General features: G+C 35.8%; 1 protein-coding gene across 3 annotated transcripts in view; it reads right to left on the bottom strand.

Annotated features, from left to right (window-relative positions):
• The window catches only part of LOC131870178 (beta-hexosaminidase 3-like), a 148,026-nt gene extending 132,831 nt beyond the window's left edge, over positions 1–15,195 (bottom strand). Inside the window, exons 1-3 of one of the 3 annotated variants that reach the window (XM_059215831.1) lie at positions 14,666–15,195; positions 12,816–12,890; positions 491–526 (exon numbers count right to left, since the gene is read on the bottom strand). In XM_059215831.1, coding sequence (XP_059071814.1) covers positions 491–526; positions 12,816–12,890; positions 14,666–14,980 — 426 coding nt within the window. In that variant the 5' untranslated portion in view covers positions 14,981–15,195. The remainder of the gene's footprint in view (positions 1–490; positions 527–12,815; positions 12,891–14,665) is intronic. The other 2 variants (XM_059215832.1, XM_059215833.1) reach the window with 2 other exon arrangements.
• Positions 15,196–16,056: the final 861 nt, after the last annotated feature.

Here is a 16,056-nt window from a genome sequence, read left to right on the forward strand (position 1 = left end):
GATGTGTTAGAAATTTGGGACTTTTACTTAATCCCAAATGATCATGTAAAATACTGCAGAAAACTACATCAAGAATACATTGAAAACTACTAATAAAATTTAGTGTACACTATCTGAGTTCTTAATCTTTGATGATTCTCAAGTTAAGATGTCCCAAAACTGGGTTTTATAAGTGCCACTTATCACAATTTAAGTTGTAGTAATCTGCAAACTTTAAACATTGATAGAACGCACAGAAATTAAATAAGATGTGATGCAATTTGACAGATATATATAATCAATACTAACATGATACATCTTAGATTTATCTGAAATTGAATTGTTTTGCAATATTCTTATTGGTCCATAATCACTCAGAAGGTAAAAAACAATATCCTATTCCACACACACATCCGTATAATGAACTAAACATCTTATGTTTCTAGCTTTTCATTTTTGTAGTTAAAATTTGGGGATAACTGATATCTACTAAGCATAAGAAACTGATTACCTCAAGTCCATGAAGAGCCCCATAGATAGTATTACCCTGCAAACAGTACCCAATTAAGTTGCAATCCTTCAAAGCCAAAAGTGCATATACATAAGTGCAGGCAAGTTTAAATAAAATGATGAGATATATTTGGTATACATTACATCTTAAACTGAATACGCAAAATTATTAACTAATTTTTTCCCAGTGTGATTGTGTATATCATCAGAGATATAATTTAAGTATTTGCACAAAATGTTTTTTGCATGAACACAGTGAGAAACATTATCATGAAAAGAGTACATTATTCATTGTAGAGGAGTTAGAGAAATTTCATGAGCACTTCTGAAATATATTCACCGCATATGGAAGGTCTATTGAAAGTCAATCTTGATAGTAAGTGTTTCCCATAGTCCATTACTACAGGATTTCCTTTCCCTTTTTGGTAAATCCAAAAGTATAGGATTTCCTTATTTGTAAAGATATTTTGGCTCTTGATGTACATAAGCATTTATTTTTGCTTTTTTCTTCACACCTATTCCAAAAAGTGTCCTTGGTTTTTATTGCATTTATGCTTCGTTTTTATTTGCTTATGGCCCTTCAATTGAAATGAATTATTTATGCATATCTGAAAGCCACAAGCCATGACGATGTTTGTTTAGAGTTCTATCGCTCAAGTACTTTTATGGGAATAAGTTGAGCAAACCTCAACCATAAATCTTTTCATTTTCATGTTTGATAAATTGGTTGAATGTTCGAAAGTTGATTGACTGCTATTTCCTAGTGCACCGCCCTATTGGCACCCACCCTAGTAGTCCAAAATTTTCTAAGTCTAGTGCCCCTTTGTTTCCTTGTCGTTACCTTGCTCATCATTGATAATGAATCTAAGAATTCTTCAAAGCGCCCCTTGGTCAAATTTGTTCTTAGTGGTTGGACTCAATCTACCATTACTAGAATTGGCCTATGTCCTAGCCCCTTTGTGCATTTAGGCCTCATTTTTTCATCACATATAACTGATTTGAGAAATCTTTATATGGGTTTCCATTGTCAAATTTTTCCCGAGTGTTGATCTCCTTCATCCCCCATGTGCCTATCATATGTTGGAAGCTACAAAATCTTTAGAAATTTCTAAGTTCGGGATATTTTTTGGTCACTTTATGATGTTTCTACAAAGTGCCAACTTTTAATGGACATCCGAGCATTTCCTACCAATCCATTATTTAGTCTTAAAGTGCAATTTTGCTTAAAGTGCCACAAATTTTATTGCTCCTTTCCTTCCTTCCTCCCTTCCATTTTTCTTCTTTTCCTAGTCTTTGTGGGATCTCGATAGGGACCTAGATATTTGTCCATTCTCTTGATCCTTTGTCTTATTTTGCAAGTTTTCCTTGCATCTTTCCCCCTTCTTGTGGAATTCCTTTGCACATCTTGACATCTAGACCCTTGTTCTGATATCCTATTCAAACATCCACTTCCACATTGAATTCTAACAAAGGTCGTCTATGCCTTTTTCCATTCATTTCCTCTCATGCAAGTTCGATCTGATTTTTAACCCTCCTCCACTGCATCCACTTCACATATCCACTTCTGCATTGAATTCTTGCAAAATGCCTTTTGTTGTTCATTTCTTATTGCATGGACCTCAACTTGACTCTAGGCATCATGTTTTAGACATAACATCTTGATATTCAATTTTACATCCTTTTCTCATGTGTCTCATCCACTTGTTTCACCCCTTTGCAAATTTTCATTGAACTTTAGGACTTCCATTCCCCAATCCAATTACAACGTCTGGTCCTAATCCAAAACCTCACATGTTCCATTCTCTCATCCTCTTGCACTTCAAAATTTTGCATATCTTCTAGATTCCTTCCTACACTCATTGAATCTTTCCATAAGCACCATTAACGCTCATTTTGACTCTTGCAACTACCAAATTGGTCTTTCCTACCAAAAAAAGCTTATTCATCCTATGACACCAATCTTAGTTCACAAATACCATGAAGAATACCATGCCACCACAAATGTGGTGGTTAGAATTTTAGATGGTGATAATTTTTACCCCATTTCAATAGATTTCATGGGATTTCAACTCATTTCACAAGCCACGTTAATGAAATCTAGCTCTTAGTTGAATTCCCACAAAGATTCGATGCCCAAAAAAAATGCTATAAATATCAATTCATTTGCCAAAACAATAGTTGGTCATTTCTCCATTTCCACATGACTACAACAAGTCTAGTCTAGAGTTTCAACTCTTCTAAATCTAGTCACTTGTTGAGCAGTTAATTTAACAAATTACAAAGAGGTAGGCTATTTGTAGCAAGTGTTTGTAACTAAATCTCTCCTCGATCATTTGTAACTCTTTAGAGAGGCTTCTAAGTGATGAAATGTGACAGGTTCTTCTTAGTTTGGGATTTTTCTTGCTAAATTTGCTAGTATGAATGTAATCGAGATTAGATGAATGTTGTGTTATTCTAAATCACTCTTCATAACGATATCTTCAATATCACATATGGATTTTAAGAGTTTTGAGAAAGATGATTAAGCATGTTTAGTTATTGATAGAATATCTTTTTTGTCATTTCTATGTGTTTTCTTCTAGAAATGCAACTCTGTAACCCAATATAAGGCATTGGTCTTGGAAGTGTTTGACCCTCCATACACAATGAATGAATAACATCTTTATCTAATAGTTTAAAAGTAGAAAGTAGTTTCTATGAATTTCATGGTTCAGTATTTTAACTAGAGAAACATTTGTAGCGAACCTCACGGATTTTACCTTAAAGGAATCATGTCTTGCATACCCACATCTTGCAACTATCCAAAAAAGTCTCCATTAGCTTAAAAGAGATCATATGTGTAGTAGGTTAGTCCTCAATGTAGTGACAAATTTTGGGCCAAGGCGTACATTGGATACTAATACAAGTCTGTCTATTTGTCTATATCCCGTTGTGATTAAATATTGTTAAAATTTACCTCTAGGAATACTCTCTTGGGTTTAACTAAGCCCAAAGTGAAGGAGAGATTATCCACTCTAACAATTGGCTTGTCATCACTCACATTTTGTTGATGACCTGATTCATTCACCTTCAACAATGAAATTTCCTTGGCCTTGAAGTGGATTGAATCCTCTATAAGTGTGAGCAACAATTTCTGAGCCTGATTTGTGTGATGGCCTGGGATATGTCAATTTGGTTTATATCTTTAAAATCCTAATAATCTAGCACTGAAAGTTTGTGTATAGTGTTGACATCCCATCAACTTGCACCACTAGAATGGCACAAAAAGGAAATAAGGAAGTCATTGTTTGGTATTTGGAAGTTTCAGCTGTTAGAAGAATGTCTCTTCAAAGTGAAAAGTCACTACTATATTTCAGTCAAACCCAAAATCAGTTTGTACATCAAAAACTTGAAGATGGTGACCAAAGGGAAGCCCAAATACCAGCAAGAACGGGAAAAAGCTACAACTCATTCAAGGAGATAGTGAACAACTTGGAAAGCTCATAATAAAGGAAACCTATTGTTGATGTGTTTTTTATGCACAATCAAACACAGAATAAAATGCCCAAAAGTATCTTATCCTCTCTTGAGAAAAGTCCTCCCAAATGCTAAACTATGTGATCAAGTGGAAGAATCCAAGGTTGATGTGATTGATGGTAATCCAAGGGGACTTACATTGAATACTTGAATGCTTGAATTGCTGGAACTTAATTCTAACTACTTGCTTGGAGAATAAAAAAGAGCAAAAGAGATGGGTTTGAGAAGTCTATGAACGTAGGAACGAAGGAGAATCTTTGGCGAAACTTGACTAAGCCTTGCTTTGACATGCATAGCAACAACTCCACAAAGCTTAGTGCAATCTTCTAAGGAAATTAGATGATTTTCAAAGAATTATCAAGCATGGACACCATTAATTGAATGCATATCAATGACTGGATAACAATTGAACTTAAGCTCATTCAAGTATTCCAGTTGACCACACAAGGCGAATTTACAATCAACAAACTGCTTGTGGTATGGATTAGGAGTTTCACCATGAATCATGCACAATGCTCTATCATTCAACTAATCAACATGAAAGCAAATGAGAAGTAGAAACCATGTAGCTTGTTAAAATAACACATTTCACCATATCTTCAATGAAAAGAGAGTTTATTTACAACTTCGGCAACAATTTCTACCTTCCCCTCCTACTCTACTCTAGCTGCTATCTACTATTTTCTATTCACTATTAACCTTCTATTAACTATTACAAATGAGAAGTTTGAGCCTTATATAGAGAGCTCATTACATTTCAAGAGCTCCAATCGATTTGAGATCAATGGCCGAGATTACAAGATGGAAACCCTAATTAGGGTTTGTTACAACAAACTCTTCTGGCCAATGAGAAAATTACATTTAGGTTCAATACTGAATGTGAACCAATAGAAAATGGGGGTAGTTATCTCGAAGTTTGTGCCTCCATAAGATGAATTAGGTGCATTGCATCTAGACATGCTGATGTGGAACTCCTTGATTGATAGTGTGGCGCCTAGGATGACACCTCATTTTGCTTGTAGACTTAATAGACTATCATGAAGGAATGTTGAGCAATATCTCTTGATACTCGACATTATTCAAGTAACTCAATGTGATGATGATGTTTGATTTTGAAATTTCTTGTCTTTGACTTGAATTCTTTGGTGTATTTGCGAAATCCTTTGTTTCGAGTTAAGATTCCTCTTGTTATCCTCCTTGAATGTCTTGAATTTGTCTTCCTTGAAGTTGTGAAGGTGTTGACTCGCCTTGGAATGTAGAAAATATTTTGCTTTGAGTGTCTAGAACATGTTTTAATGCTTCTCCTTCATCTTTATGCTTCCTTCATATTCCCTTGCAATCATACTTGCAAGAGAAGAAAACAAAAATCAACCTCTAACGATTGTGGAATTAAAGACATTTGAAATTACATCATTTAAATTATGAGGTTAACTTCTCAAGATTCTCCTAAAATCTAGAAATGATCACTTAAGGACTAAAATGCATGATGTTGGCTATGTTTGTTGTGATTCACATCCTCAGGCCCGAGTTTACTGTCTCTTTTAAGTCTGATCACCTACTTATCATCCTTGATTTTCTTGTTCTATCGTCTTCCAAGTCCTGATTGTTGACGTTGAGGTTGAACCTGCTGTTCTTTATGATGTTGGGCGTGGTTATATGAAAATTACTCCCTTCCATTGGCAAAGGAAGCAAGTTCGCTTCCTTCCAATGGTAAAGGGAAGCAAGTTCGCTCCCTTCCATTGGCAAAGGAAGTGAGTGAAGTAGCCATTCAGCTTTCTCTTAGCAACCTTTTCATCTATTCATCCCTGTTCATCAATTCAAGCCTTAAGGTTTTAAGTCTTCATGTGTATAAACTCATCAAATTATCTTCAATGAGCACCTTGGAAGCCATTTCGCTCCTTTCCGTTGGCAAGGGAAGTGACTTGACTCCCTTCCATTGGAAAAGGAAGTCACTTTGCTCCCTTCCAATGGCAAAGGAAGTGAGCGAAGTTCAAACTCTTAGCATCATTCCATCAATTTGATCCTTTCAATGAACAAAGGTGAGGTTCCATGCAAGGTGAAGCATTAGAAATGTTTAAGACTTTGTGTTCCATTTGTTCAAGTTCACTAAATCCCCTTCATGCATGCAAAAGAAGTCATGTCGCTTTCTTCCATTGGCAATGGAAGTGGCATCACTCCCTTCCATTGGCAAAGGTAGTGAGCGAAGTTTGCACATACTTAGCCAAATTTTGAGATTGCTGGTTAAGAATCAAATTCATTGCTTAAACAAAGGTAGTATATCACAATTCAAGATGTTTTGGACCCCTGGAAGGCAGAGGAAGGAAGTTCGCTCCTTTCCATTGGCAAAGGAAGTGATTTTGCTTCCTTCCAATAGAAAAGGAAGTGACTTTGCTCCTATCAAGGGGCAATAGAAATTTTCATATACTTAGCTAAATTTTGCCTTTGCAACTTGCCTCTCGATAAAGCGCAATCAAACCTCTTGGACGATGAAAGAAACTTTGTATACTTGGTGAAACTTCATTTGAGGGAAGCATCTAACAAACCTCTTTGCTTGTCATGCTCAAATTGACACCTTGCTTGACACCTCGGTTCACATCTCACATTTTGCTTCTATGAGGTCAAGGAACTGACTGTCGATGCCATGGAAGAGAAAAGGAAGGCAATTCGCTCCATTGAGGGAGCAATGGAAATTTCCATATACTTAGTCAAATTTAGCATTTCATCCCTAGCCTTGCAAGAAAAAGATGAGTCATTCATTCCAAAAGCCTTCATAAATAACTGAGTTCACTTCATCCTAAAGACACAAACTTGATTAACTTTTGACCCACTAGCTTCTTTGACACAAAGGTTAATAGAAAAAGAATCAACCACTATCCTAGGAAGCAGAAAAGAAAAGTGGGGTCCCCATTTGCAATGCGGCGATGTGTGAATACGTCACAACACCTACCTCTTAAGATTCATAAGTACGATTACGAATATCAGGTAGAAATTTTTTATTCACCAATTCAAGAGATCAATACAAGTAAATTTTTGAACTCTAAGGAACTAGATGATAACGTAATCAAAAAACATAAAAATGTATAGGTTTGATTATGAGATTGAAAAAAATCATATGACTATTGGTAAAAGAAAGGGATAGATTCTATGATGCTCATACTTCTTTCTCATATCCTACTGCCCCAAGTATGTCATATGGGTATCAAATTGAACAAGAAGAATTGCTATATCACCACAAAATGGAGGAACAAGAGCTTCCAGCAATAATTGAACTGCAAAAGGTTCAAGTAAAAAGAAATATTGTAATTCTTGGTATGATGAATGGGGATAAATCCTATAATGTACAAAATTTTGGCATTAGATTTTACGACATGATAACACATGTTGTTGGCCAATATCCTACTCCTCCCAATGTCATATAAAGATGAATTTGAATATGAAGAAATTCTATATCACCTTGAACAATAGAAACAACTTTTGGCAAAGATTGAGCTGCCAGAATCTCAACTTGTGCTTAAATGTGCAAGCATTCTCTTAGTGAGCAGAGAGGAAGAACTTCCTCATGAGGAAGGTTATATTGAGCACTATGAAGATAAGGATGATTAATATGATGCATCAAGATATGAATTTATGGAAAAAAATGAATATAGTAATTATGATGAATCTAATCAAAGCTTTAAATGTAATTTGTAATATCCCCAACAATTTTTTCCCAATTTTTTTCCCACAATTACATTCAACACAACACTTGTTATGGTTAGCAAATGAAAACCAAATGCTGCTAAAAGTAACCCTCCACTTTCTGAGCATTGAGAGCCCAATCTGGGAGGGTGAGAGCATACAGTGACGAGAGGATCATTAGATGCCAATGACTGAAAATGATTACAATCTTTGGGCGGCAAGTCAACCCCTTTCGCTTATACAGTGGGATATTGGAAACAATGCAATCACTTGGCAGTAAACCAGCCAAGGGCAAGCCAAAGAACTGAAGAATGCAATCACTCAACCGCTTGTTCAGTGGGAGGACTAGAAATTATGCACGCATTCCAAAACCCAAAACCCCAAATGAATTTTTGCACGCATTCCCAAGCAGCCCAGCATAGTACTGCTAGGAAAGAAGTACAATTTGCATTTAAAAATTAAATACTCAACATTAAGTTCTACAAACTTACAAACTTAATCGCCTGTGGCATAGGAAGAGAACGAGCCACGACCCAGAATGATCTGACACACGAACTGAGAGTTATGAACTAAAATGTGCTACAGCCACACCAAAAACCATCAACACTAAAATCCACGCCACACTGAAAATCTGCAAATGCACACTAAAATTGAACCATACATTCAGAAGATCCAATCACAGCTAGGAGTGATATCTCACACTCGAAGTCTGTCAAGAGCCCTAGGAGGTATTCACCCTCGAAGATTGTCTGGAGTCATTCCAATAGCATAACAATATATTTTCTCTCGATACCAAAATGAGAGCCCAAGTCGCTTACTTATAACTTTTTGCCAGCCAAATTCAAATTCAAATGCACTCCAAATACGCCCAAACCAAATGCCATTCCATTTCATCCACATTTGGCATTGCATTTCATTTCATTTCCTTGCACAAGTTCGCCCAATTCACATTGACCCAAAATTGCCCTTTTTAATAAATATAAGTGTCATAAAATAAAGTGTAAAGTGGGTGCCCAACTATGACTTCCAAATAAAAAATATTACTAAGGCAATATACTTAGAAAATCACCCCATTTGCCTTGAGTTATAATTTAATTATTAACACCATGACGACCCTCTTGAAGTCATATGCAAATTTCGTCCAAATAGACTTAGGATAAAATTAATATTTTCTCCCTTCCTAAGTCGTCCATTCATAAAATAATCAAATATTAATACCTCATACCTAAGGTATTAATATATTAAAAATACCTTCTCCTCAAATACTGATTATTGTCAAATTGAGTCGGAGATTGAAGTGCTCGAAATCACCAAAACTGAACTGAGTTGGGGCTCTAAACTGAACTACTAAAAATAGTCATCTGAGTGAATACAGGATCCTGCCAAAATAATACTACCAGAAATAGCCACTGAGCTGAGCTGCACAATCCTTGCCAAGAATAGCACCAAAAAATGCTAAAAGAGCAACTACTCAAACTGACCTGCCGGAAATAGCCATCTGAACAGACCTGCTGACATCCTGCTAGAAATAGAACTGCTAAAAATGGTACTTACTAAAAATAGCATACTGCTAAAAATACTAAGTGTTTCCAAAGTGATTTTAACCACATTCTGAGCAGTCGTGGCACTTACTAAAAATAGAAAGTTTGGAAAAAGTCACCTAATGCAGACGCATGTCGAACCATCCTGAAGCTCTCTGAAAACCCAGAAGGAGTCTAGAATCCAAACTGTCAAACTCCCACATATACCCCTTGGAAACACCAAAGAATCCTCCTAGAAAATAGGAAACCCTAATTTTTGCTCCTGACTAGCCTACGGGCCTCCGAACTAGGCTAACAGCCAACTGAACTAATCACTGCGGAGAAGGGGAGATTACAAGGGGACATTACAAAATCAACCTTCCCTAGGCAAGTTTAAAAGGGCAAAGTTTTATCCCACATTGCTTGTGTGGTGAAATGTCAAGGCAAAAACATGTATAAGTATGCCCATCCAGCATTAAAATTACATTATAAATGTGTTGATGTGACAGTTTGAAGTGTGATTGAAGGCAGATTGAAGGTCCCAGCTGGGCGATTTTTGCCCAAGTGTCCATTGGACACCATTTTTGAAAGCTAAGTTGCAGATTTGAAGAGTTTGTTTGCCCAATCAGACTTGGGCGTTGCCATTGAGGAGAGCTACAGCAAGTGTTGGTGGCTAATTAAGCCATATTTTCTGCGAGCTTGAGGTGGTGCCATGATTGGGTAGGCTACGATTTTATGAGTGAGGCAGATTTTGCCATGTTTTGGGTAAATTTGAAGGTATTGCTGAGCTCCATTGAGGTTTGAAGGCTGCCATCACACTCAGATCAGAATTTTTCACCATTGCTAGAAGTGGTTTTAACTCCATTGTTGGCTGGAAACTTCATTTTCCAGACTTATTTCTTCATTTCCAGCCACTTCACACTTAGAGGATTTTGTTTGGGGGCCTTTTGGAGGAGTTTTTTGGGCATTTTCTGAGTACACCATTGCTAGTGTGAAGTCTGAAACTCCATTCTCAAGTTGTCTTCAGACTTATTCTTCATTTCTAGCCACCTCTACACTTGGGAAATTTCACTTGTGCATCACCCTTATAAGTTTTTTGGGCATTTGGTGGAGCCTCTATTGCTAATCTAACTCTGAAACTTCACTAACAGATTTGTCTTCAGACTTAGATATTCATTACCAGCCTTTTGATTGTGCCCAGATTTGACAAACTTCACTTTGGGAAGGTAAAATCCATCTAATGACTGATTTATTGAAGTTGCAGGTTGTCTTCAAACATTGGGCAGTCATTGTTGGACCTTGTAAGGGTGTCTTCAGACTTTAAGAACTAAAAATCAGACTTTTCCACACCCTTTTCCAAGCATTTTCAGAATTGTAGTATACTTCCTGGCACTAATTTTGATATTTTTTTTAGTATACCAGGTTGTCTTCAGACTGAAACTTCGTTCCCAGCCACACAGTTGTGCCCAGATGTGACCATTTTTTAGTTTTGAGGGGCAAAATAATTCAAAGTGCAAGCATGTGACATGGCTATGACCACTTCTAGTTATTAATATTGATCATTTTCTAAGTGTCTTCAGACTTACTGAGACAGCTTTCCAGCCATTAAAGTGCAAGTTATAGGGGTGTTCTCAGACATTTACACTCAGAAATCAGAACTAAGACAACACATTTGATTGCAATTTCCTCCATTTTTTGAGTTTGGGAAGGTGTATCCAGACTTTGTTCTCGGAAAATCAGACTTGATGCAACATTTAGACACTTAAAATCAGTCATTTTTTTAACATTGACAAGTGTTTTCAGACCTGGACATTCATTTTTTGGGCACCAAAACATGCCTTTTTCTGAGTTTACAAGGGTGTCTTCAAAATTATTTATTGCAATCAGACTTATCTTAAGTCTGAAAACCAGGTTTTCTTGAGGAGAATTTTCCAGATTTCTATTCAGACCTTCACATTTTCAGAATTGGTGTTACAATTTTCTAATCGGAACCTAAGACTACCTATCACAAGTTGGGACAAATGTCGAGAACAAAGTCCTGATAGTAGCTAGAGTAGAATAGGAAGAGAAGGCAGAAATTGTTGCCAAAGTTGTAAATAAACTTCCTTTTCATTGAAGTTATGATGAGATGTGTTGTTTCTTCTGCAATCGCATGGTTTCTTGTTGGATCTTCATGTTAGATAATGGTAATCAGTTGAATGATAGAGCGTTGTGTATGATTCATGGTGAAAGTCTTAATCCATACCACTAGCGATTTGCTGATTGTAAGTTTGCCTTGTGTGGTGAACTGGAATTCTTAAATGAACTTAACTTCAATTGCTATTCACACTTTGATATGCATTGCCTTGATGGTATCCTTCTTGTTGATAGTGATTTGAACATCATTTTTCTCTCCTTAGAAGATTGCACTAAGCTTTGTGGAGTTGTTGCTTTGCATGTCAAAGCAAGGCTTAGTGGAGTTTCACCAAAGATTGTCAATTGCTCTTGCATTCTTAGGATTAGATTATATTTCTTGAACCCCATTTCTTTTGCTCTTTTATTTTCCAATCAAATAATTAGAATCTAAGTTTCAGCGACATCCAAACGTTCAACATTCAAGTATTCATCATAAGTCCCCTTGGATTACTAGCAATCACATCAACCATTGAGCTTATCAACGAGTCAAGACCTGACAATAGAAACCTTGGAGTTGTCTCATTTGATCGCAAAGCATAGCATTTGAGAGACTTTATTCAAGAGAGGATAAGATACCTTGGTATTTTATTCTGTGTTTGATTGTGCATAAAAACACATCAACAGTATCTTGCGGTCACAAGGGATCACGTGACTGAACAAATGACACATTTGACAAAGGTATGGAACTAAATTTGTTCAGATTCACTATGCATCTTACAACCCCTAAGAGCAGATCTTGTAGGGACTCCTCAACATGTTTATACTGCTCTTTCAGAGAGGGAATGCCGATTAAGTTCATGAATAAAGTATCTCTTGGAGAAAGAGATAATATCTTCTTCTCTGTGTATATATTAGTTCATCATAGGTATTTCTAAGAGAAGAATTGTTTTCTGAGGGCAAATTATATGTTAAATTCTGCCAATTAAACCTTGATGGAAAAAAATCGGGGGTCTGATTAGAGGATTATTTCATGGAGTTGACTGATAAGGAAGGCATGTTCATTGGAAATATATGTGCTCTGAATTCTCTATTTTCACATAGGTGTATAATAATAAGAAAGATTTTAATGCAATGAAAAGTGAAAGATAGCACTCTGCTGCAAATGTTTGAAAAAGTTATGTGAGGGCATTAAGTAACATGAAAGCCTTTAACTTAAATTAGCTCTTTTTTTAACCTCAAAACACATGCATGTCCAATTTGAACTAACTTTGTATATTTTCATACAACATTAAGTCTCACTATACTAAAATTAACAGGGTTGTCTATATGCTAGACATGTTTTGGTCAGTATACCCTGCAAGCATGCTAAAGTAGTTGGTAACTGGCTTATATTGTCCATTTTCACTAAGGCAATTTTGGTGAAGCAATTTAAACTTACAAGCCAAAACAATCTGTTTAATAGCAAATAATTGACCATCACAAATAACTCACACTCACCTTGAGGCATGCATACTTAGGATAGTCAGGGTCTGGCACCTTCAGAGTATAGCTTTCATCTGTACCAAATTGTAACTAGCAAAACAAAATCAAGAAAAGTCAGTTTTTTATATGGTAATTCCTCAGTCACAACTCCTGATTTAATTTCCATTTGTTCCAAACAGCCATTTTGCATGAAAATGGTCCATTGTTTGAGAGTGTCATACAACTCAGATCTATGATATATCATGGCATGACTCAAATATTATTATTCATGTGTAATAGTGAATGGAAACAGATTCTTATGGATTTTAAAGCCCCATATAGAGTGATTCAATATGATATGTCATCCTACAGATATCTTCACTGTTTCTCAAGCTTCTCTAGGGCCATTGAGTTGTATATGACATGATGGAGAAGATAATAATTAATGGTAGTGTACTACTTACAAAACACACAATTCCTCTTCAAGATTGAAGAGAATATAACTTTACAAAATTGAATACACAAAAATGCTGAAAGACAAAATACGTTTTTCAGGTCTTCCCAAATTACTAAAAATTGCAAAAATTCTGAAGGAGACAAAAGATATAGCAATCGTAGAAGGATAAACTAGCAACGGTGAACACAAACAGTGGTATAGAATACAAATTGTAGAGTATGAAATGCCATTTTCTGAACTGCTTGATACAAAACTCTTGACTTGTGCAAATCAAATGTACATATGTTGTACTCCCAAAATTTCAGTAGCTGCGTTTTTTGTGTCAGGAATTGTTTTATATTTCCTATAGCCTATTCCCTAATATCATATGGAGATCTGCACTTTGATAGGCCTAATGGAGGATTACAACTAACAATCACTTAAAGGGAATATTCTAGTGATCTTTAATTATCTAAGACAACAGTTGACTTCTGACCGAAAGTTTCCAGATAGCTTTTGGATTTTTGTATATCATGATTTTAATTTAAGCCTTTGAAATTTTGTATGGTTAAAAATAAAGCAAAGAACATTAGGAGCAGAAAAGCTTACAGGGCTTCCTAAAAGCTCATAACCTTTTATTACATGGGTAGATTGTAGGCAATCTATATCAGAAACAAAGATTGGATGCCCTGAAAACCAGCGTGTCAATTAGCATGTGAAAAAGGAAATTATAATCCCCGGATCACCACAAACACCCCACCCCAAACTCTCTACTAGAGAAGCAGCTGTATATCTACAAACAGAAGCTCTCCAGCCAATATTAAAACATTAAGTAGAGAACGCAGCTTGAGCTGGAAGAACTTACACAGCCGTCATGTTCTAATTTCAACTTTAGTGGAAATAAAATCACTAGAAGTTGAAATGAGCCAGTTTGACGGTCAGCTGTTTAGATGAGACAGCTTGAGCTAGACATGCATTGCAGGGAGGGAGGAACATAACAACCGATTTCACATCCTTCTTAATTAATATTATTGCGAGCTCTTTATGTGAGATGGCTTGCGCTAGCCAGGCATACCAGGGGACAAGGAGCAATAACAACCAATTCCACACCTCCCTTGATGAGTATTGGTAATGAAAGTAATGAGCTGAGAGCTTCTGGATATAAGTAATACACAGTTATATCCAGAACGTCTCATCTCATCACAATGGATTGCGATGTCATCATGCTGGCTGTTCGTGAGCCTACTTGAGCTATCGGGGAGAGAAGTAGATAAAAATGATTTTCAAGTCTACCCTGATTAATAGTAGACAAGGGTAAAATGCAGGGTATTCACTTCAAGAAACAAGCTCTAGCAAATTCTATATAAATCTTAGCTCATTTTAGTCAAATCAAGAGATAGAAATGATAAGATATAGCCACTAAGGAAATTCCTGATGAGGGAATGCATACCTGGTCATCCCATGAGTCAATGGTAAGTCGAAGGCCAAGCAAAAGATGATCTGTATTGTCCTCCTGGACACGATAAAGATTAATGTTATGAAGCAGTCTGTTGAATCCCTTGAGCAAAATTGCAGAGGATTTGGAATGAGAGGGCGGATTATTCCCTATAATAGAAAGGGCAAAGCGCTTTGAGACACCCACTGTGTGACTGCCATATTGAACATGTGCAGGCATGGGCCATATGCCCACTTTCTCATCTGCCCGTGCAAACAAAATCCCCACTGCCGCTAAGTAAACCCAAACCCAGCAATGTATAAGAGCCATAGCTGAAGTTCAATACCCTTCAAAGCCCCCCCCGAATTTCCCACAGTAGAATATAATGCATTACACCCGCTACCTAGATACCTTCAAGGCAATTATACAATGGTTTTTAAATTTAGTGCTCGTCCGTACATGGCAAGGAGTGCAGAGCATTATCCATATCTCATCACTTTCCATATGGCCGTATTTACACATCCTGTCATGTGATACAATTACAACCTATTATCGCTGCGAAAATTCAAGGGATAATTGTCCAAAAAAAATATTCGCCTCTCATTTTTAGCTTATTTTTTATTTATTATATAAAATAATATTTAAATTTGTTTTATTTTAACGTTTTTTTCAATAAAAAATGTCGTAATTTGAGCTATTGTATATTATTTGAATTATATTTATATATATTATTATTGGTTATAGTAAAATAAAATATTATTATTATATAATTATTTTTATTTTATAATCAATCATTTAATATAAATATCAATATTAATATATTATTTATGCTAATAATAGAATTGAATGTACACTTATTATAAAATATAAATAATAATATATTTTATCTATTAATAATGTATATTTATGTAAAAAAATAAAAGTGTATATTTATGTAAAAAATAAAAGTTAAAAAGTTAAAAAATCAAATGTGGAAGGTATCAAGTTATTCTAGAGAGTTTATCATGCATATTCTAATTTGAAGTAAATGTACAACATTTATTATACCTAAAAAATACATAATGGAACATATTTGATGCCATAAAAAGATCATAACACTCCATGCTATGAATAGAAGGGTAGAAGGTGTGACTTGTTGTGTATGGAGTTGCTAAGGTTAGAGAGACCCAAGCTAGTATTTCAATGCATGGGGCTAGAACACCCATCAACCTTGTTTGAACCAAGTCTTTTACAAAAAAAATTATTTCTCCTTATAATATTATGGTTGATGCAAGGAAATGTGAGTTAAAAATAGATTGCAATAACAAAGTAAACAACCTGAAATCAGATAAACAAAGCAACAATCAAGATAGGACAAAAGGAAGCCAAAATAAATATAGAACCAAACCAAGTTGAAGTATGTTGGC

This window comes from Cryptomeria japonica, unplaced genomic scaffold (assembly GCF_030272615.1).
Source record: "Cryptomeria japonica unplaced genomic scaffold, Sugi_1.0 HiC_scaffold_299, whole genome shotgun sequence".
NCBI lineage: Eukaryota > Viridiplantae > Streptophyta > Pinopsida > Cupressales > Cupressaceae > Cryptomeria > Cryptomeria japonica.